This window comes from Amphibalanus amphitrite, unplaced genomic scaffold, assembly GCF_019059575.1.
Source record: "Amphibalanus amphitrite isolate SeventyFive unplaced genomic scaffold, NRLGWU_Aamphi_draft 000548F_arrow, whole genome shotgun sequence".
Taxonomy (NCBI): Eukaryota; Metazoa; Arthropoda; class Thecostraca; order Balanomorpha; family Balanidae; genus Amphibalanus; species Amphibalanus amphitrite.
The window spans coordinates 60,051-82,125 of NW_024882042.1; the positions used below are offsets into that span (position 1 = coordinate 60,051).

At 51.0% G+C, this 22,075-nt stretch overlaps 1 protein-coding gene across 1 annotated transcript in view; it reads left to right on the forward strand.

Moving 5' to 3' along the window:
- The window catches only part of LOC122393687, a gene marked incomplete at its 5' end in the record, with an annotated part of 64,801 nt that overhangs the window by 35,693 nt on the left and 7,033 nt on the right, over positions 1 to 22,075 (forward strand). The window contains 2 exons of the mRNA XM_043389924.1: positions 18,296 to 18,416; positions 18,516 to 18,614. Of these exons, the coding sequence (XP_043245859.1) occupies positions 18,296 to 18,416; positions 18,516 to 18,614 (220 nt within the window). The remainder of the gene's footprint in view (positions 1 to 18,295; positions 18,417 to 18,515; positions 18,615 to 22,075) is intronic.

The following is a 22,075-nucleotide window of genomic DNA, read 5'->3' on the forward strand; positions in this document are numbered from 1 at the left end:
CCGGTTCCCGCGCCACTGCCGGCATCCGATTCGCCTCCTTGTCATCAGTCTTTCACCCCCCCCCCCCCCCCACCACCACCACCACCACCAACACACATTTAAAATCGACGAAATGTCACTTTGTGGTAGCTAAATAGGGCAAAACTAACAATTTTCTTGAAGCTTCTTGCTAACTCTAAAAAATAAAATGCGTTTTGTGTCTGCATTGTATGTAAATAAACCTACAAGTATTCAGACGCACATAGGCGAATCCAGAAAGGCGGCCTTGGACGCTGCGGGGGGAGGACATAGGTACCCCCGAAAAGTTTCTCCGAATTCCCAAAACTCCTCGGGTTGTGAATTGTGATTTCTTATGCACTGCTCTGCAGTTTAAAACCAATTATCCCCATAAAGCAGGGCTGCGGAGTCGATGGATTTTCGGCGACTCCGACTCCGACTCCGACTCCGGCTTTCAAAAACCAGCTCCGACTCCGACTCCGACTCCGGGCAGAATTGTCGACTCCGACCGACTCCAACTCCCGACTCCGACTCTGCAGACCTAGCAGGGCTGCGGAGTCGACAGATTTTCGGTGACTCCGGTCTCCGACTCCGACTCCGGCTCGGGTTTCTAAAATCGACTCCGACTCCGACTCCGACTCCGGTCACAACTGTCGACTCCGACCGACTCCGACTCCGACTCCGACTCCGACTCCGCAGCCATGCCATAAAGGTTGTTTGATTTTCTTTCTATCCCCGAAAAACGACAAATTTTCATCGATTTCGCGCGCCGCGAGGGTCCCCAAAATGACCCGCCCCCTTGGATCCGGCAGTGCCGTCGCAAAAACACAAAAAGGAAAAAATGGAAAAGTAATCTTTGTTTCCTCAGCGTGACCGAAAAAAAATCTCGTGCGTGACCGAAAAAAAAAAACAAGGTAATTTAGTTTGAGAAAAGTGTCACCTTCCAAAACATTGTCCCAAATTTGCCCTTGATGAACATTTATTTTGTGGAATGGTGCTTCATCTGTACTCGGGTGCCGATGTATTTACGTGTTCGTCCTTTCATAGGCACCTGGCGTTGTCATGGCAACTGATGACCGCTGTAGGCTCCGCTCACTGCGGTGGCCGCAGACAGCCGAGGGGTGACCACTGATGTTTACCGATGCGGACAGAACACTAGCCGCAACGCTGCTTTAAACATGATTCAGAGGCGTGTAGGTTCGCCATTCTTTTTCATCCGCGTGTCTCATGCATAAAAAGCAGGACTAAAGCCAGCAGCCCGCAGCCTATGCAAATGTGAAGCTTTTTCCACATTACGTGATGCCCCCGTATTCCGCACCGCCGGCTGAAGGTCACCTAGATCTGGAAAGAACGCTGCCGATAAAAATGGTACACCTTCTTTCTTAGAAATACATATGTGCTGGCGTAAAAAGTCAAACTCTCTTAGCCCTCGCCGGACCTATTGGTTTTCTACATACGCGCCGGCCGAGGGGGGGGATGGGCGGGTACGGACCCCGCCCCCTCGCCGTTTCGCCCCCGGTGGAGCTAGCGCGTCGCGGAAAAAACGAGCGTGTGCGCCGTTACGAGACGCAGAGATTGGTATCCGATTTTAACCCTCGCATGTGTGCGGCATTTTCCAGCTTCTAATGTGTAGGGGGGGGGGGTCGCCGGTTGGACCCCCCCTTGCCGTTTGGCCCCTGATCGAGCTAGAGCTTCGCAGAAAAAACGAGCGTGTTGCCCGTGACGAGAGGAAGCCGATGATACCCAATTTTAAGGTCCTAGATCATTGGTTGACCTTCCAGGTCAGGTCAATGACCCAAAGTCGGGAAAATCGGGACCTGTTAGAAAGTCGTAAAGTGTGGCTGCTAAGGAGTTTTTCGGAAACACAATATGAGAGCGTCAGCTTCATGTTGTTCACCACGCCGCGGCGCCGCCGGGCGATGAAATAGGCTGGACGCGACCTTCCAGAATCTGCCGCTGTTCAGCCAGTTGTCTCCGAGACAATAAGGCTAATGGCACATGTATCTCGAGGACGCTGAATGCTGATGGATCCCGAACCTCTGTATCCACTGACCTCTCCACCACCAAGGGGTAGAGTATTTACAGACCTATCTGTCCCCGGCGGCCGGTGCGATGTGTCGATAGGCCCATCCATCCCGAGGAAGGGGGGGGGGGAGATTGGAATCATTGCTCTCGATGTGCGCCGTCAACAGCTGGTCTACCGTCGCGTCGTTTTGGGTAATTTCAGCCATCAGTGTAACTCAAATCAAACCATGATGCAAATATAAAATATATTGCATAATGCTATATCTTAAAATGTGGATGCTACACTTAACTTAACCCGCGCCCCACTGGGGTCTGCGTATAACACGCCCTACTGGGGGGGGGGCTCTTCATAGCCCCCCTCCTAACTCAGAAACTACTGGGCCGATCGTCAAAATTCAAACGACGTCTGATAGCCCCGGAAAAACTGTCGAACGAAACCTAATTTCATTTACCTCGAGGTCACCGATGACGTCACAGGTCAGGTCAAAGTAAAAATTATTAGCATTTTGGCTTCTTCACATTTTGGGCTCTGGCCACCGTCTTACACGCCAGATCAGGCTCATTTTTGGTTCACACACTCGTGAACAGATACTTTAGATACCCTGAGGGTACCAAACTTGTACTTTGACTTGCAGGTCAAAGTCAGGTCTTCACAGGTCACGGAAATATTAGGGGAAGGTGGGGTAAGACGGACCAGCTAAGGTTTGAGGCCGCATATCTTGCTACACTGCTCTCGTAATTCATATTATTTATAGTCTTCGGAATGCTCAATCCTTCCTCTGTTGATATGTGTAAAGACTAAATTTGAAATTAAAGACATCTAGGTGGTGGATGCTCTTAAAGAGGGACATGTCAAAAACTCAGAAAGAAAAAACGTGGGGTAAGACGGATCACCCAGCAGTGCCTGCTCGTTCATGTGTGTTACACTTCTGCTCTGTACTCTTGTAAGAAAAAGTAACCAGAATGGCAAAATAACAAAATGAGCCTTTATTCTTTACTCATGTGTGATGGAAGTGCAGCTAAAAGCTGGGAACATGTGTGTTGATTGTCGTTTGGCATAAATGCATGCTAACTGAGCACTTGCATGCATGGTGTTGCGACCGGTCACCGTTTGTGAGAAATCTGGCGGCTCTTTACGTTCGGGAGCCGGCCCGTCATTTAGTGGCCGCGTTTGCTCGCGTGTCTTTGACGAGTTTGGCGCACGAGACGCATCCAAATTGTCGACCACGCAGGCTCATTCTTGAATGAACCACATGTAACGGAAGTTAGCAGGGATTCAGCAGGGGTTCAGCAGGGATTCAGCAGGGATCGACGGCCCCTACGATTTCGCTGAATTTTGGTGGAGAGGTGCAGAATGGTGTCCTCTATCGAAAATCCTAGTGCCAAAATGCGGGGAATCCATCAGGGGGGCCACAAATCCCAAAAAACAGTATGCCCTCAGGGCACAATCGACGAACTTTGAAAACCCTACTTCTAGCCGTCAAAACAGCTAAAAATGCACGTCATTCGAAAGAGGACAAAATTTTACGTGCAACGGTACCAAATTTAGGGGGCTAGCGCCCCCCTGAACCGAACAAAACAGCTTCAAATATATGGGCCCGGGAGTATGCCCTCGGGGCATAAATAAACGTTTTCAACAATTTCAGGCCTATAACATCGACAAAATCCAGCAATATGCACATCATTGGAAAGAGCGTAATTTCCCAAACAAAAAACCCAAGTAACATTTTTCGATGGGGCCCACCTGGGGCCCACAAGACCCAATTGAAATTTGGGGCCCAATGGGGCGGCCCCTACGATTTTCTTCAAAATTTGCACAGACACTCTCCTGGGCCCCCTCTTCAATCTGGCTGAAGAAACCTACCGGGGAATCCAAAGGAAGGGGCCCAAAGAGGGCCCCAAAGAGGCCCTTTCTAAGTATTGCCCCTAATTTCGCAACCAACCCCGGCAATATGCACTTCATTGGAAAGAGCGTAATTTTCCAAACAAAAAACCCAAGTAACATTTTTCGATGGGGCCCACCTGGGGCCCACGGGACCCAATTGAAATTTGGGGCCCAATGGGGCGGCCCCTACGATTTTCTTCAAAATTTGCACAGACACTCTCTTGGGCCCCCTCTTCAATCTGGCTGAAGAAACCTACCGGGGAATCCAAAGGAAGGGGCCCAAAGAGGGCCCCAAAGAGGCCCTTTCTAAGTATTGCCCCTAATTTCGCGACCGACCCCGGCAATATGCACATCATTGGAAAAAGCGTAATTTCCCAAACAAAAAACCCAAGTAACATTTTTCGATGGGGCCCACCTGGGGCCCGCGGGACCCAATTGAAATTTGGTGCCCAATGGGGCGGCCCCTACGATTTTCTTCAAAATTTGCACAGACACTCTCCTGGGCCCCCTCTTCAATCTGGCTGAAGAAACCTACCGGGGAATCCAAAGGAAGGGGCCCAAAGAGGGCCCCAAAGAGGCCCTTTCTAAGTATTGCCCCTAATTTCGCGACCGACCCCGGCAATATGCACATCATTGGAAAGAGCGTAATTTTCCAAACAAAAAACCCAAGTAACATTTTTCGATGGGGCCCACCTGGGGCCCACGGGACCCAATTGAAATTTGGGGCCCAATGGGGCGGCCCCTACGATTTTCTTCAAAATTTGCACAGACACTCTCCTGGGCCCCCTCTTCAATCTGGCTGAAGAAACCTACCGGGGAATCCAAAGGAAGGGGCCCAAAGAGTGCCCCAAAGATGCCCTTTCTAAGTATTGCCCCTAATTTCGCGATCGACCCCGGCAATATGCACATCATTGGAAAGAGCGTAATTTCCCAAACAAAAAACCCAAGTAACATTTTTCGATGGGGCCCACCTGGGGCCCACGGGACCCAATTGAAATTTGGGGCCCAATAGGGCGGCCCCTACGATTTTCTTCAAAATTTGCACAGACACTCTCTTGGGCCCCCTCTTCAATCTGGCTGAAGAAACCTACCGGGGAATCCAAAGGAAGGGGCCCAAAGAGGGCCCCAAAGAGGCCCTTTCTAAGTATTGCCCCTAATTTCGCAACCAACCCCGGCAATATGCACATCATTGGAAAGAGCGTAATTTCCCAAACAAAAAACCCAAGTAACATTTTTCGATGGGGCCCACCTGGGGCCCACGGGACCCAATTGAAATTTGGGTCCCAATGGGGCGGCCCCTACGATTTTCTTCAAAATTTGCACAGACACTCTCCTGGGCCCCCTCTTCAATCTGGCTGAAGAAACCTACCGGGGAATCCAAAGGAAGGGGCCCAAAGAGGGCCCCAAAGAGGCCCTTTCTAAGTATTGCCCCTAATTTCGCAACCAACCCCGGCAATATGCACATCATTGGAAAGAGCGTAATTTCCCAAACAAAAAACCCAAGTAACATTTTTCGATGGGGCCCACCTGGGGCCCACGGGACCCAATTGAAATTTGGGGCCCAATGGGGCGGCCCCTACGATTTTCTTCAAAATTTGCACAGACACTCTCCTGGGCCCCCTCTTCAATCTGGCTGAAGAAACCTACCGGGGAATCCAAAGGAAGGAGCCCAAAGAGGGCCCCAAAGAGGCCCTTTCTAAGTATTGCCCCTAATTTCGCAACCAACCCCGGCAATATGCACATCATTGGAAAGAGCGTAATTTCCCAAACAAAAAACCCAAGTAACATTTTTCGATGGGGCCCACCTGGGGCCCACGGGACCCAATTGAAATTTGGGGCCCAATGGGGCGGCCCCTACGATTTTCTTCAAAATTTGCACAGACACTCTCCTGGGCCCCCTCTTCCTCCCCCAAAGAGGGAAAGGGCCTCTTTGGGGCCCTCTTTGGGCCCCTTCCTTTGGATTCTCCGGTAGGTTTCTTCAGCCAGATTGAAGAGGGGGCCCAGGAGAGTGTCTGTGCAAATTTTGAAGAAAATCGTAGGGGCCGCCCCATTGGGCCCCAAATTTCAATTGGGTCCCGTAGGCCCCAGGTGGGCCCCATCGAAAAATGTTACTTGGGTTTTTTGTTTGGGAAATTACGCTCTTTCCAATGATGTGCATATTGCCGGGGTCGGTCGCGAAATTAGGGGCAATACTTAGAAAGGGCCTCTTTGGGGCCCTCTTTGGGCCCCTTCCTTTGGATTCCCCGGTAGGTTTCTTCAGCCAGATTGAAGAGGGGGCCCAGGAGAGTGTCTGTGCAAATTTTGAAGAAAATCGTAGGGGCCGCCCCATTGGGCCCCAAATTTCAATTGGGTCCCGTGGGCCCCAGGTGGGCCCCATCGAAAAATGTTACTTGGGTTTTTTGTTTGGGAAATTACGCTCTTTCCTATGATGTGCATATTGCCGGGGTTGGTCGCGAAATTAGGGGCAATACTTAGAAAGGGCCTCTTTGGGGCCCTCTTTGGGCCCCTTCCTTTGGATTCCCCGGTAGGTTTCTTCAGCCAGATTGAAGAGGGGGCCCAGGAGAGTGTCTGTGCAAATTTTGAAGAAAATCGTAGGGGCCGCCCCATTGGGCCCCAAATTTCAATTGGGTCCCGTGGGCCCCAGGTGGGCCCCATCGAAAAATGTTACTTGGGTTTTTTGTTTGGGAAATTACGCTCTTTCCAATGATGTGCATATTGCCGGGGTTGGTTGCGAAATTAGGGGCAATACTTAGAAAGGGCCTCTTTGGGGCCCTCTTTGGGCCCCTTCCTTTGGATTCCCCGGTAGGTTTCTTCAGCCAGATTGAAGAGGGGGCCTAGGAGAGTGTCTGTGCAAATTTTGAAGAAAATCGTAGGGGCAGCCCCATTGGGCCCCAAATTTCAATTGGGTCCCGTGGGCCCCAGGTGGGCCCCATCGAAAAACGTTACTTGGCTTTTTTGTTTGGGAAATTACGCTCTTTCCAATGATGTGCATATTGCCGGGGTTGGTTGCGAAATTAGGGGCAATACTTAGAAAGGGCCTCTTTGGGGCCCTCTTTGGGCCCCTTCCTTTGGATTCCCCGGTAGGTTTCTTCAGCCAGATTGAAGAGGGGGCCCAGGAGAGTGTCTGTGCAAATTTGGAAGAAAATCGTAGGGGCCGCCCCATTGGGCCCCAAATTTCAATTGGGTCCCGTGGGCCCCAGGTGGGCCCCATCGAAAAATGTTACTTGGGTTTTTTGTTTGGGAAATTACGCTCTTTCCAATGATGTGCATATTGCCGGGGTTGGTCGCGAAATTAGGGGCAATACTTAGAAAGGGCCTCTTTGGGGCCCTCTTTGGGCCCCTTCCTTTGGATTCCCCGGTAGGTTTCCTCAGCCAGATTGAAGAGGGGGCCCAGGAGAGTGTCTGTGCAAATTTTGAAGAAAATCGTAGGGGCCGCCCCATTGGGACCCAAATTTCAATTGGGTCCCGTGGGCCCCAGGTGGGCCCCATCGAAAAATGTTACTTGGGTTTTTTGTTTGGGAAATTACGCTCTTTCCAATGATGTGCATATTGCCGGGGTCGGTCGCGAAATTAGGGGCAATACTTAGAAAGGGCCTCTTTGGGGCCCTCTTTGGGCCCCTTCCTTTGGATTCCCCGGTAGGTTTCTTCAGCCAGATTGAAGAGGGGGCCCAGGAGAGTGTCTGTGCAAATTTTGAAGAAAATCGTAGGGGCCGCCCCATTGGGCCCCAAATTTCAATTGGGTCTTGTGGGCCCCAGGTGGGCCCCATCGAAAAATGTTACTTGGGTTTTTTGTTTGGGAAATTACGCTCTTTCCAATGATGTGCATATTGCTGGATTTTGTCGATGTTATAGGCCTGAAATTGTTGAAAACGTTTATTTATGCCCCGAGGGCATACTCCCGGGCCCATATATTTGAAGCTGTTTTGTTCGGTTCAGGGGGGCGCTAGCCCCCTAAATTTGGTACCGTTGCACGTAAAATTTTGTCCTCTTTCGAATGACGTGCATTTTTAGCTGTTTTGACGGCTAGAAGTAGGGTTTTCAAAGTTCGTCGATTGTGCCCTGAGGGCATACTGTTTTTTGGGATTTGTGGCCCCCCTGATGGATTCCCCGCATTTTGGCACTAGGATTTTCGATAGAGGACACCATTCTGCACCTCTCCACCAAAATTCAGCGAAATCGTAGGGGCCGTCGATCCCTGCTGAATCCCTGCTGAACCCCTGCTGAATCCCTGCTAACTTCCGTTACATAATGAACCACTGGTGTCGAGGGCTGTCGTACGTATGCTTTCATTTTCTTATTGATGATTGTCTGAAATGTTTAATGAATGCATCCAAGTGATAGCTAGCGCAATTAGTATTGTCTGATATATTTTCTGTTAGCTGTGAGCGATGTTGAATTCAGCGGAAATGGCAACAAACCAACGTAGCGCCACTTTCGTCGCGCTTTCAATTTTGTACTTTGATTTACTGTACTACTGGGTGCAGGTTCTTTAGTTTTGCTGTTTACCGTCATTAGTTTATCATTGTCAAAGTAGACAACGTTTATACATATGTTTGGGGTGGTTCTAGGGCCGTCCAGCTGAGTGTGAGCCAGCTGAGCCGCGGACCTACGAGTGCGGACTGAGATTGAGCCAGCCGCTGCCACTGTTTTGTTCCACCGTCGTGCCCAAACATATCTGGTCAGTACAACTGTTAATTTAAGGATGCAAATTAGCCGACTGTTGATTGCGTGCTAACATCAATGAACTTGAACTGTTAAAGTAATGATTGTCAGACGTCAACCTTGACTTAATGTTGATTGAAGGTTTATTGCTGTGTTTATACGGAGTTAACAGCAATTCTTGACATAACTATGGATGCAGTACGTGATGTGCCCATACTGAGTGTAATTCCCATCTGTGATTGTTTGCAGAAAACCGTCCGTCTGTTTGTCTCTCCGACCGACTGTCTGTTGGTACATCACTGCCTGCTTGCTGCTCCTTGAATACCATTTGTTTCATGACTTTCCTTTTTTATTTTATTTTGGTTTATTTGACGTCAAGGCAGTAGGGACTCAGGACGCGTCTGAAGATATGGGCGAAGGGCGATTGTGGAAACAGTTTTCAGATATCTGGTCAGAAGTTTCAGACGTTGTGAAGAAGTTCTGATGTTTGATAGCTACCAGAAATGAAGGAAGTTTCAGATGTGCAAGTTTGCAAGTGGGTTCAAGTTGTCAGGTGTGCTGTGAAATGCCTCTGTAAGATCAAGATGTTTGTTGAGTAGTTGTGCACTGTTCACATATGGCAAGATGGATTTGTCTGAAGTGCGAAAGTTGAAAAATGTTCGGGCCAGACGACTAGGATCCCTCACCAATCTCAGGAGGCGTGCTCTTGTGATTGTGAATGCAAGGGGCAGTCGTACAGAGCTGACAAGCTTGTTGAAAGATCTTGATGCTGCTGCAGATAGCGTCACAGAAGCACATCATGCTTATTTTGAAGTACTTGTAAATGAAGAGCAAACTCAGACTGCTGAGAAAACCTACAATGAAGCCATCCAGTCCTATGACAACACTGTGGAAAGAATTGGTGAATATCTGGAAGAGAGAAAGGATCAGCCTCAATCAGTTGTTTCTGGGCCAAGCAAAAAGAGTGCAACTCAGCAGTCAGGAACCTCAGCTGCATCCATGGGGACCAGAGAGGCAGAAATCCAACTGAAGTTGAAACAGCTGAAGCTGGAGCAGCTAACTCAGCAGTTGTCACAAGAAAAGGAGGAAGAAGCACTCAAGCAGAAGCACAAACTGCAGGCTGTGCAAGATGAGGTAGAAGCAGCCAGGCTAGAAGCAACCCTACGTAAAGCGGCAGAGAGTGGTCTGGCCTGGGAAAGAAAAGATGACTTTGCTGATGAGAAGATCACAGGAAAGGAAGACAAGTTGGAGTTGAACGAACCGAAGGTGATGTGTGTGGGCGGGGATGAGAAGATGGCCCAGCCGGTCAGGGAAGCTCCTCAAGATCCAGGTGTGACTCATGATGTCGGCAGGAGTCTGCCTCGCCTATTAGGGCCGTCCAGCTGAGTGTGAGCCAGCTGCGTACCTTCTCGGGTGATCCAAGTGAGTGGCCGACATGGTTTGGTTTGTTTAAGGCCCTTGTGCATGACCAGATGTCGCTGAGTGCTGCAGAGAAGATGGTGTTTTTACAGTCTTCAGTGACCGGCCTTCCTCGGCAGCTGATCAGTGGTATGATGTGTGATCCGAGCCTGTATCCTGAAGCCCTGCAGATACTGGAAGAGCGGTTTGGTCGAGAGCAGGACATTGTTCGAGCGAAGTTGAACACCATTTTCAGGCACCCATCTCCCACCATCAGGACTCTGGAGCAGTTCTACGCTGATGTCAACTCAGCTGTCACTGTTCTGGACAGACTTGACTTCAAGGGAGACCTGTACAGTCAGGAGAATCTTCGGAGACTGGTCGACAAGCTCCCAAGTGAGTTGAAACGGGAATGGGCTAAACATGCTGTCAGCCTCGAAGCCAGAGCGAGTCTGCTGGAATTCAACGAGTGGCTGAAGCTGCAGGTAAGGATCTCCCTGCATTGTGTTTCAGCTCCAGACAGACCAGGACCCGTTCGCCCGACTCGTCGTGGAGGCTTTACACCTGAGCCGCGAGTTGCGTCGGCATTCGCTACAACTCAGAGTCCGAGGACCGACTGCGTTTGTTGTGGCTCGAGCCACAGTCTGTGGGATTGCGCCAGCTTCAAAGCGAAGAACGCAGACGAGCGTGCGCAGGTTGTCGCGAGCCAGCGCGCCTGCTTCAGCTGCTTGAGAGTGGGACACCGCAGCAGAGAATGTCGATCAGCAAGAACATGTGACATTCAAGGCTGCCGGCTGAGGCACCACAGACTCCTGCACGGGAGTAAGAGGCTGAGGCGGCTCGGGCAAGGACCAGATACTACAGCATCTACGGAACGGCCTGCTCAGTTAGAAGCAAGTCAGCACACTGTCGCCTCATTCATCAACGAAGACAGGGCGTCGCCAACGGTCCTACTGCAAGTGGTACCCGTCCGTATCCATGGAGCAAACGGCAAGAAAAGGGACACTCTGGCTCTGCTGGACCCAGGTGCACAAACATCACTCTGCTGCGCATCCGCACTGCAAGAGCTGAACATCACCGGACAACCGCAGTCACTCCGTCTGCGCAACGTGGAGTCTGATGGCGAAGAGAAGGCGTCACAGCGTGTCCAGCTGACAGTGAGTCCCCTGGCAGAGACGGAAGACCGCTCCCGGATGATCTGCGTCCCAGAAGCCTACTCTGTTACGAGAGTTAATGTGAGGACGCCTACAGTCAGCGCCAGGAACAGACACGAGTGGAAGCACCTGCAGGATCTCAGCATTCCAGAATGCACAGCTGGAGAAGTAGAGCTCTTGTTGGGCGCCAACTGCTTGGAAGCAGTACTTCAGACGGAGGCCAGGGTAGGTCAACGTGGGCAGCCAACAGTCATCAGGACCGCCTTCGGATGGTCGCTGACCGGGAGTGTCTTCGGTTGTAAGCCAGACGGACCCAAAGAAGTGATGTTTCTCCAGAAAGCAGACCAAGAACTCACCGACACTCTCCAGGACTGGTGGAGTACAGAGGCCTTCGGGACCAAGCTCGCCGGAGATGGGCTCTCCCCAGAAGATGTGAAGACAATGAAGATCCTGGAGGAAACGACAAGGCGAGTGGGTGACAGCTACGAAGTCGGTCTGCCCTGGCGTGACGAGCAAGCGGAGATGCCAGACAACCACAAGATGGCTCTAAAGCGTCTCACGTCGTTGGAACACAGCCTGATGCGGAAGTCAGAGAAAGCCAAGCTGTATTCTGAGGTCATTGAAGGATACGTGGATCAGGGATACGCCCGAAAGGTCTCCTCAGAAGAGAAGCAGCTCAAGGAGAAGAAAAGATGGCTGCTTCCTCATCACGCTGTCACACGGCCGGACAAGCCGAAGCCTCGTGTGGTGTTTGATGCGGCTGCCGAACAGGACGGGATTTCTCTCAACACGGAACTCCTCAAAGGACCTGACTTGCTCCAGAACCTGTGTGCAGTTCTGCTACGTTTCAGGGAGGAGCAGTGCGCCCTTGTCGCTGACATCTATCAGATGTTTCACCAGATTAGAGTGCGTCCACAGGACCAGCCAGCACTCTCCTTTCTGTGGAGGAGTATCGACCTCAAGAAACCTCCCGACATGTACCAAATGTGTGTTGTGATATTCGGGGCCAAGTGTAGCCCTACCGTGGCCAATCACATCCTGCGCCGCGCTCTGACGGAGAACCCTGGGACCGGGGGGACCGAAGTTGATCGTGAGTCACTGGTAGCAAGCTTCTACATGGATGACTACCTTCGGTCGGAACCAAGTGTGGAAGCAGCAAGGGCTGCGCGCCGGGAAGTCACGACCCTCTTGCGCCAAGGAGGGTTCCGCCTAACCAAGTGGCGCAGCAATCTGCCAGGGCTGCTGGAAGACATTGAAGAAGACGACCGTGACGTCAGTCAGAAGACTCTCACGTTGGTAAAAGGTACACCGCAAAAGGCGCTGGGTTGTGTGTGGTCCCCCAGCGCGGACACTCTCAGTGTCCGTGTGAAAGAGGTTGATGTGGCCTCTACGAAGCGAGGGGTGTTGCAGAGAACAGCCATGCTCTTTGATCCGCTTGGGATCATCACTCCGTTTGTGCTGATCGCCAAGTGCCTCATACAGACGCTGTGGCAGAAGAAGCTGGCATGGGACGAAGACATGCCCGAAGAAGAGCTGGTGATATGGAAGAACTGGCTGGGAGAACTGTCCTATCTGGAAGATCTGGCTGTACCTCGATGCTTGAAGTCTGCTGTCACTGAAGAGGTTCACACGGTCGAACTGCATCTGTTCGCTGACGCTTCAGAGCGTGCCTTTGCCACCGCAGGGTACGTCAGGTTCACAGACGCCGCGGGTCACCACCACAGTGCCCTCATCATGTCGCGCTCGCGATTGGCTCCGCTCAAGCAGTTGTTCATTGTGCGTCTTGAGCTGCAGGCGGCGGTCTTGGCGGTGCGTTTGGCGGGCATCATCAGGAAGGAGATGTCGTATGCCTTCAGCCGAACTGTGTTCTGGACGGACAGTCAGGTGGTGCTCCAGTTCATCTCTAACGAAAGTCGCACGTTCCGTACCTTTGTCGCCAACAGGGTAGCGGAGATTAGAGAATCGTGTGAACCATCTGATTGGAAACATGTACCAGGAAAGCAGAACCCAGCGGACATAGCCTCTCGAGGGATGTCAGCCTCGATGCTGAAGGAGTGTGACCTCTGGTGGTCGGGACCCGAATTCCTGACCCAAGACGAACAAGAGTGGCCGAAGACGCGGATCCCGGGTCTCCATCCAGAGCAACCTGAACTCAGGAGGACCTCTGTGAAGACGATAGTCGCCTTCGTCGGTGATTCGCAGTCCAGGCTCGTGGATCCTTCGGCCTACTCGTCGTGGAGCAAGTACCGGCGAGTAGTGGCCTTGTCTCTGCGGTTCGTCAGCAATCTCAGATCAGCGATAACAAAGAAGCCCAAGCAGAGCGGAGTGCTGAACGTCGACGAGCTGAAGAGAGCAGAACTCCTGATCTTTCGGGAAGACCAGGCAAAGATGGCGCTCGACTCGCCAACTGACCTGTCTCTCTTTCGTGACGACCAGGGCCTCATCAGGGCGAAGGGTCGCCTTGGTAGTGCACCACTGGCTGAGATCTCCCGAGAGCCGATCGTGTTGCATCCCTCCAGTGATGTTACGCGACTGATCGTCTCAGATCTTCACGTGAGATCCATGCACGCGGGAATGAGCCACACTCTGAACCAGTTTCGGTACAGGTTCTGGACTCCGAAGGCGAGATCAACAGTGAAGAGGATTCTACGGAGCTGTGCTGTGTGCCGCAACAGGCGAGCTCAGCCAGTGTGTCCTGAGATGGCGGCTCTCCCAAGGGTCAGAGTTGAAATGGATAGACCCTTCGCAAACTGCGGTCTGGACTTCCTTGGACCTTTGACAGTCCGAAAGTTCCGGAAAACGGAAAAAACGGTATGTCCTGCTCGTCACATGCCTCGCTACGCGGGCGATACATCTTGAAGTCGCCCATGGATTGGACACCGATTCCTTTCTACTTGCTCTGCGCAGGTTCATCGGACGGCGAGGGAGGCCGAGGTGTATCTGCTCTGACAATGGCACCAACCTGGTGGGCGGAGAGCGAGAGCTGCGAGAGGCGTTGGCTGAATGGAATCAGCGGAAGATCGACAAGTCTCTCAGCCAGATGGACATCGTGTGGAAGTTTAATCCACCGACGGCGAGTCATATGGGTGGTGCCTGGGAAAGGCTCGTCGCCTCGGTGAAGAGGGCCCTCCGTGCCGTGTTGGGAAATCAGACGGTGTCCGACGATGTCCTGCACACGACTGTCGTCGAGGTGGAGTATGTCATAAATTCACGCCCGCTCACCTACGTCTCAGGAGCCAACAGCGATCCGGAGTCGATCACTCCAAACCACTTCCTTCTTGCTGGAGAGACGGCGAGCGCGTCAGGACTTCCTCCGGGCGTCTTCGAGGACGGCGACACGACCCGCAAACGTTGGCGGCATGTGCAGATGCTCACGAATCAAGTGTGGAGAAGGTGGTTGCGGGAGTATCTGCCGACTCTCATCTCGCGCAAGAAATGGAACAAGGAGAGACCAAATCTCGCCGTGGATGATGTCGTCCTGGTGATGACGGAGGACACGCCTAGAGGCTTCTGGCCTCTTGGTGTGGTACAGGAGACCTACCCAAGCGCTGATGGGACCGTGCGTTCGGTCCTCGTCCGTACACCGACTGGGGTGTACAAGAGACCCAGCCACAAGCTTTGTGTGCTAGAGAGGTCTAGTTCCCAGTAAAGCTGCCGATGAGTCATCGTTTTGCACTGATGAGCACTGCATTTTGTGTCATGATACCCACACGTATTTATTTTATTTGTTTTGTTTTGTTTTGTTTTGTTTTGTTTTGTTTTGTTTTGTTTTGTTTTGTTTTGTTTTGTTACCCCTTCCCATTGTCATTGAATCCTTAGCCGTATTTATAACCATTTCCGACCCTCCTCGTGCCTGTGATCCTGGAAAGCAGCAGCGATCGCGGGCCTGGACTGGACGTCGGACTACTGGGCTGCTGTCTCCGACTGGCGAGGCGGCGTCTCGGACATGGATCGTCTTCTTCGCCGAGCTGGAGCCGGCGACTCATCGCTGGACTACGGCGTGCCGTCCTGGTGTGCACGACGGCACACACGGACCTACGAGGATGGTGTACTTCGTGCGCGCTGCTGCCCGAGCGGTCGTGTCGGCTGGCGGCGCGCAGCATCTTCGGCTCGGCTACTACCGTGCGATGTGACTGTGCGTGGTGCGCGGAGAAATGACCATGCCGCCCGGGGGCGGCGCCTTCGGCCTCAGACTGCCTCGTGCGGTGGTGATGCGTTACCGTGACCGGCATCGGTGAACGGCGTTAGTGCGTGACTTCGGACTGCGCGCACAGTGCGTTTTGTGCTTACCTGGCGGCCATGCAGTCGCGTGTGCAAGAGCGGACAATTGCTGTTTGCAATGCTGTGAGAAGAATTTGTCTTTCGTTACCTTGCTGTGAGAGCATTTGGTATTGCATATTCGGTCGCTCAATGTGTGAGTTTTCGGTTCGTCCGAAAACTAGGGGGGAGGATGTTGCGACCGGTCACCGTTTGTGAGAAATCTGGCGGCTCTTTACGTTCGGGAGCCGGCCCGTCATTTAGTGGCCGCGTTTGCTCGCGTGTCTTTGACGAGTTTGGCGCACGAGACGCATCCAAATTGTCGACCACGCAGGCTCATTCTTGAATGAACCACTGGTGTCGAGGGCTGTCGTACGTATGCTTTCATTTTCTTATTGATGATTGTCTGAAATGTTTAATGAATGCATCCAAGTGATAGCTAGCGCAATTAGTATTGTCTGATATATTTTCTGTTAGCTGTGAGCGATGTTGAATTCAGCGGAAATGGCAACAAACCAACGTAGCGCCACTTTCGTCGCGCTTTCAATTTTGTACTTTGATTTACTGTACTACTGGGTGCAGGTTCTTTAGTTTTGCTGTTTACCGTCATTAGTTTATCATTGTCAAAGTAGACAACGTTTATACATATGTTTGGGGTGGTTCTAGGGCCGTCCAGCTGAGTGTGAGCCAGCTGAGCCGCGGACCTACGAGTGCGGACTGAGATTGAGCCAGCCGCTGCCACTGTTTTGTTCCACCGTCGTGCCCAAACATATCTGGTCAGTACAACTGTTAATTTAAGGATGCAAATTAGCCGACTGTTGATTGCGTGCTAACATCAATGAACTTGAACTGTTAAAGTAATGATTGTCAGACGTCAACCTTGACTTAATGTTGATTGAAGGTTTATTGCTGTGTTTATACGGAGTTAACAGCAATTCTTGACATAACTATGGATGCAGTACGTGATGTGCCCATACTGAGTGTAATTCCCATCTGTGATTGTTTGCAGAAAACCGTCCGTCTGTTTCTCTCCGACCGACTGTCTGTTGGTATATCACTGCCTGCTTGCTGCTCCTTGAATACCATTTGTTTCATGACTTTCCTTTTTTATTTTATTTTGGTTTATTTGACGTCAAGGCAGTAGGGACTCAGGACGCGTCTGAAGATATGGGCGAAGGGCGATTGTGGAAACACATGGCTCACATGCAACAAAGACTCCTTCCTGAAAAATTAGCTTACTTAAACTTGTGTCAATGTTTTGGAAAATAACTTTCCATATGCAGGGTACAATGGACCACCACAGGGTAAGATGGACCACAGTGGTCCGTCTTGCCCCAAATCTAAATTATGTCATTATCATGACGTATATGTCAAATAGCCCAACATTGCAAAACCTTGCCTTTCCTAAAGTGTGACTAAGTTTATAACTTTGTTCTTCACAGTTAAATGGAAAATAGAAACTAATCATGCAAGAAAGGCGCCGTAATTGAATCACCCATAGACCTCTTATATTAGATCAGTTTGACGAAAAACAACATTTTTCTCAATAACTCAAAAGCTATGCATCCTAGCAGCATGAGCTCAAGGTGGCCATTGTTACGAAGGAAAACAAACATAGTGAGTGCATAAAGCAGTAGATACCAGCAGCGGCTCAGCCGGGAGGGCTGGTGGTCCGTCTTGCCGCGCTGGGCCATCTTACCCCACCTTCCCCTATATCATGCGTCGGTCACGTGACACATGTTTTATGGTCCATTTAGGCCATAGATTTCGAATTTGATGTCGTTTGTGACATGTGAGGTCATTTTGAGTTGAATTTAGCTTAGGTCAGGTCACTTTCAGGTCAAAAAAGGTCAAAGTTAGAAGTTGAAATTTTTCAACAAAGAAAGGTGTCTATGGGATGCAGTTTGAGCTCAGGAACACGATGCTGCTATTTATATTGGTGTAGGATGTCAAAAACGTACTCAAAAATAATTTGAAAAATTTACAATTGTGATTTTTTTGCAATTATGCGTATAACTTGGCCATTTTTGAAAATATTTTGCTAAAACTTGCTTGAGTAAGTCATAAGTATTCTATCAAATATTTTACGTTTTTTGCAAAGTCAAATAGTTTTTGAAAAATATAAAAATAAAAATTTTGAATTTTATTCTATAAAATTTTCAAAACCTTGAAAATCCGAGATAGCAGTTTGATAGCGCAGTCTATTGTGAGTCCTCTCATGCAAAGAAATTGGATCTAGCTTAAAAACGGAGCTCTTAGGAGCGATTGCCGTGGTTCAATGTTTTGCGTCGAAATCGGCCAAACATGACGTCACTCTGACGTCATTCCCAGCCGACCTATGGTAGTTACGAAGTTCATATTTTTACACAAGGTGTCAAATTGATGCAGCTGAAGATACTGAAAGTTTGGCGTCGATACGTTAAGTGGTTTCGAAGTTATTGCAGAAAAACGGGAGGGGGGCTATGAATAGCCCCCCCCCCCAGTGGGGCGCGGGTTAACAAGCACATGTGGTACTTTAACAATCTTACCTAGTCACAGAGCAGTACTGGCAGTGTGTGACGTCACTGAGCGGTACTGGCAGTGTGTGACGTCACAGAGCGGTACTGGCAGTGTGTGACGTCACAGAGCATTACTGGCTGTGTGTGACGTCACAGAGCGGTACTGGCAGTGTGTGACGTCACAGAGCGGTACTGGTAGTGTGTGACGTCAGTACTGACGTGGCAGCGCGCCCCCACTGGCAGTGTGTGACGTCAGTACTGACGTGGCACCGCACACCCACTGGCAGTGTGTGACGTCAGTACTGACGTGGCACCGCACACCCACTGGCAGTGTGTGACGTCAGTACTGACGTGGCACCGCGCCCCCACTGGCAGGGTGTGACGTCAGTACTGACGTGGCAGCGCGCCCCCACTGGCAGGGTGATGGGCTTCGTCAACAAGATCATCTGCCGCCTGGACTCGGAGGACAAGTACGGGCCGCTGATGACCGAGCTCGGCTGCCGACACGTCGCCTACGGCGCCAAACCACAGTACATCGACGTGAGTAGGCTGTACGAGTACATACCTAATAGAGATGTGCTGCTGCGCTCTGCTGCGGGATTACAGTAGCGACAAACGGCGTCCCTGTTCTGCCGACAGCTGATGGGAGAACAGTTCATAATGGTGATCCGCCCCAGCCTGGTGGCGGCGGACCAGTGGAGCGACGGCGCCGAGGCCGCCTGGCGCAGGCTGTTCCAGGTCAGTGGAGACAGTGGGCTACATCACAGACTGCTCCAGTTCAGTGTACTACATCACAGACTGTTCCAGGTCAGTGAGCTACATTACAGACTGCTCCAGTTCAGTGTACTACAGCACAGACTGTTCCAGGTCAGTGGACTACAGCACAGACTGTTCCAGGTCAGTGAGCTACATCACAGACTGTTCCAGGTCAGTGGACTACAGCACAGACTGTTCCAGGTCAGTGGACTACATCACAGACTGTTCCAGGTCAGTGGACTACATCACAGACTGTTCCAGGTCAGTGGACTACATCACAGACTGCTCTAGGTCAGTGGGCTACATCACAGACTGTTCCAGGTCAGTGGACTACAGCACAGACTGTTCCAGGTCAGTGAGCTACATCACAGACTGTTCCAGGTCAGTGGACTACAGCACAGACTGTTCCAGGTCAGTGGACTACATCACAGACTGTTCCAGGTCAGTGGACTACAGCACAGACTGTTCCAGGTCAGTGAGCTACATCACAGACTGTTCCAGGTCAGTGGACTACAGCACAGACTGTTCAAGGTCAGTGGACTACATCACAGACTGTTCCAGGTCAGTGGACTACAGCACAGACTGTTCCAGGTCAGTGGACTACATCACAGACTGTTCCAGGTCAGTGGACTACATCACAGACTGTTCCAGGTCAGTGGACTACATCACAGACTGCTCCAGGTCAGTGGGCTACATCACAGACTGTTCCAGGTCAGTGAGCTACATTACAGGCTGCTCCAGTTCAGTGTACTACAGCACAGACTGTTCCAGGTCAGTGGACTACATCACAGACTGTTCCAGGTCAGTGAGCTACATCACAGACTGTTCCAGGTCAGTGGGCTACATCACAGACTGTTCCAGGTCAGTGAGCTACATCACAGACTGTTCCAGGTCAGTGGGCTACATCACAGACTGTTCCAGGTCAGTGAGCTACATTACAGGCTGCTCCAGGTCAGTGGACTACAGCACAGACTGTTCCAGGTCAGTGGACTACATCACAGACTGCTCCAGGTCAGTATGCTACATCACAGACTGTTCCAGGTCAGTGGGCTACATCACAGACTGTTCCAGGTCAGTGAGCTACATTACAGACTGCTTCAGGTCAGTGAGCTACATCACAGACTGTTCCAGGTCAGTGGGCTACATCACAGACTGTTCCAGGTCAGTGAGCTACATTACAGACTGTTCCAGGTCAGTGGGCTACATCACAGACTGTTCCAGGTCAGTGAGCTACATCACAGACTGTTCCAGGTCAGTGGGCTACATTACAGGCTGCTCCAGTTCAGTGTACTACAGCACAGACTGTTCCAGGTCAGTGGACTACAGCACAGACTGTTCCAGGTCAGTGAGCTACATCACAGACTGCTCCAGGTCAGTGGGCTACATCACAGACTGTTCCAGGTCAGTGAGCTACATCACAGACTGTTCCAGGTCAGTGAGCTACATTACAGGCTGCTCCAGTTCAGTGTACTACAGCACAGACTGTTCCAGGTCAGTGGACTACAGCACAGACTGTTCCAGGTCAGTGAGCTACATCACAGACTGTTCCAGGTCAGTGGACTACAGCACAGACTGTTCCAGGTCAGTGGACTACATCACAGACTGTTCCAGGTCAGTGGACTACAGCACAGACTGTTCCAGGTCAGTGAGCTACATCACAGACTGTTCCAGGTCAGTGGACTACAGCACAGACTGTTCCAGGTCAGTGGACTACATCACAGACTGTTCCAGGTCAGTGGACTACAGCACAGACTGTTCCAGGTCAGTGAGCTACATCACAGACTGTTCCAGGTCAGTGGACTACAGCACAGACTGTTCAAGGTCAGTGGACTACATCACAGACTGTTCCAGGTCAGTGGACTACAGCACAGACTGTTCCAGGTCAGTGGACTACATCACAGACTGTTCCAGGTCAGTGGACTACATCACAGACTGTTCCAGGTCAGTGGACTACATCACAGACTGCTCCAGGTCAGTGGGCTACATCACAGACTGTTCCAGGTCAGTGAGCTACATTACAGGCTGCTCCAGTTCAGTGTACTACAGCACAGACTGTTCCAGGTCAGTGGACTACATCACAGACTGTTCCAGGTCAGTGAGCTACATCACAGACTGTTCCAGGTCAGTGGGCTACATCACAGACTGTTCCAGGTCAGTGAGCTACATCACAGACTGTTCCAGGTCAGTGGGCTACATCACAGACTGTTCCAGGTCAGTGAGCTACATTACAGGCTGCTCCAGGTCAGTGGACTACAGCACAGACTGTTCCAGGTCAGTGGACTACATCACAGACTGTTCCAGGTCAGTGGGCTACATCACAGACTGTTCCAGGTCAGTGAGCTACATTACAGACTGTTCCAGGTCAGTGGGCTACATCACAGACTGTTCCAGGTCAGTGAGCTACATCACAGACTGTTCCAGGTCAGTGGGCTACATCACAGACTGTTCCAGGTCAGTGAGCTACATTACAGACTGCTCCAGGTCAGTGAGCTACATCACAGACTGTTCCAGGTCAGTGGGCTACATCACAGACTGTTCCAGGTCAGTGAGCTACATCACAGACTGTTCCAGGTCAGTGGACTACATCACAGACTGTTCCAGGTCAGTGGAGACAGTGGACTATAGGGGGGATCCATATGATCGCAAGGCACCTCGCAGTTGCGATCAAACGTAAGTTGAATCGGAACAGATATTGGAGGGATCCATCACATCGTAGGCTAAGTAGATACGGAAGTTGTGTCGCAAATGGTGAAGATACGAACTAACTTTACGAATCTTCTCGGTCGATCGGAAGGCCGATCGTAGCGAAGCTTTACCTCTTTTTCAAGAGAAAAATATAAGAAATTTTCAAAATTTTCACAAAACCGAAATATATGTTAAACAAATATGGTTGATGAACACGTGTGCAAAATTTGAAGTCGATTTCTTCAAAAATGGCTGCGCTAGAGCGTTTTAAATTTACACGTTGAAAACGGTCACTTTCACGTCCTTTTTGTAATTATTTTTTTTTTCAAATTTGAAATTTAAAGTGTTTTGGGCAATTTTTCGCGTTAATTGCGAAAATCTGACCAAAACATGTATCGCACCAGCAATGATCCGATACGTCATCAGAGGCCGCGCCGCGGACAGGTGGGCGCGGCGATACCTAGGCCGCGTGGGGGTTACACTGGTGTTCGGGAAGGGCTATGTCAACGCGAGGCAGGCCGCGGGGGAGCCGGTTGCGGCGCCGGTCCGTATTTGTCGGCGCCTAACAGTGCAGCGGTGCGTTTATGGCGGAGGGAGGGGAAGCGGTGTAGTGTCGGCAAGGCCGCACACAGGAGAGGGCACACGGGCCTCCCCCCCATTCGAGTTGGGGCCCCTAATCTTTAGACCGCCGAAGACCATGTAAAATGAACTGAAATAATGATTGAAAAGACCGGGAAGGCCCATCTCGTTCCCCAGCA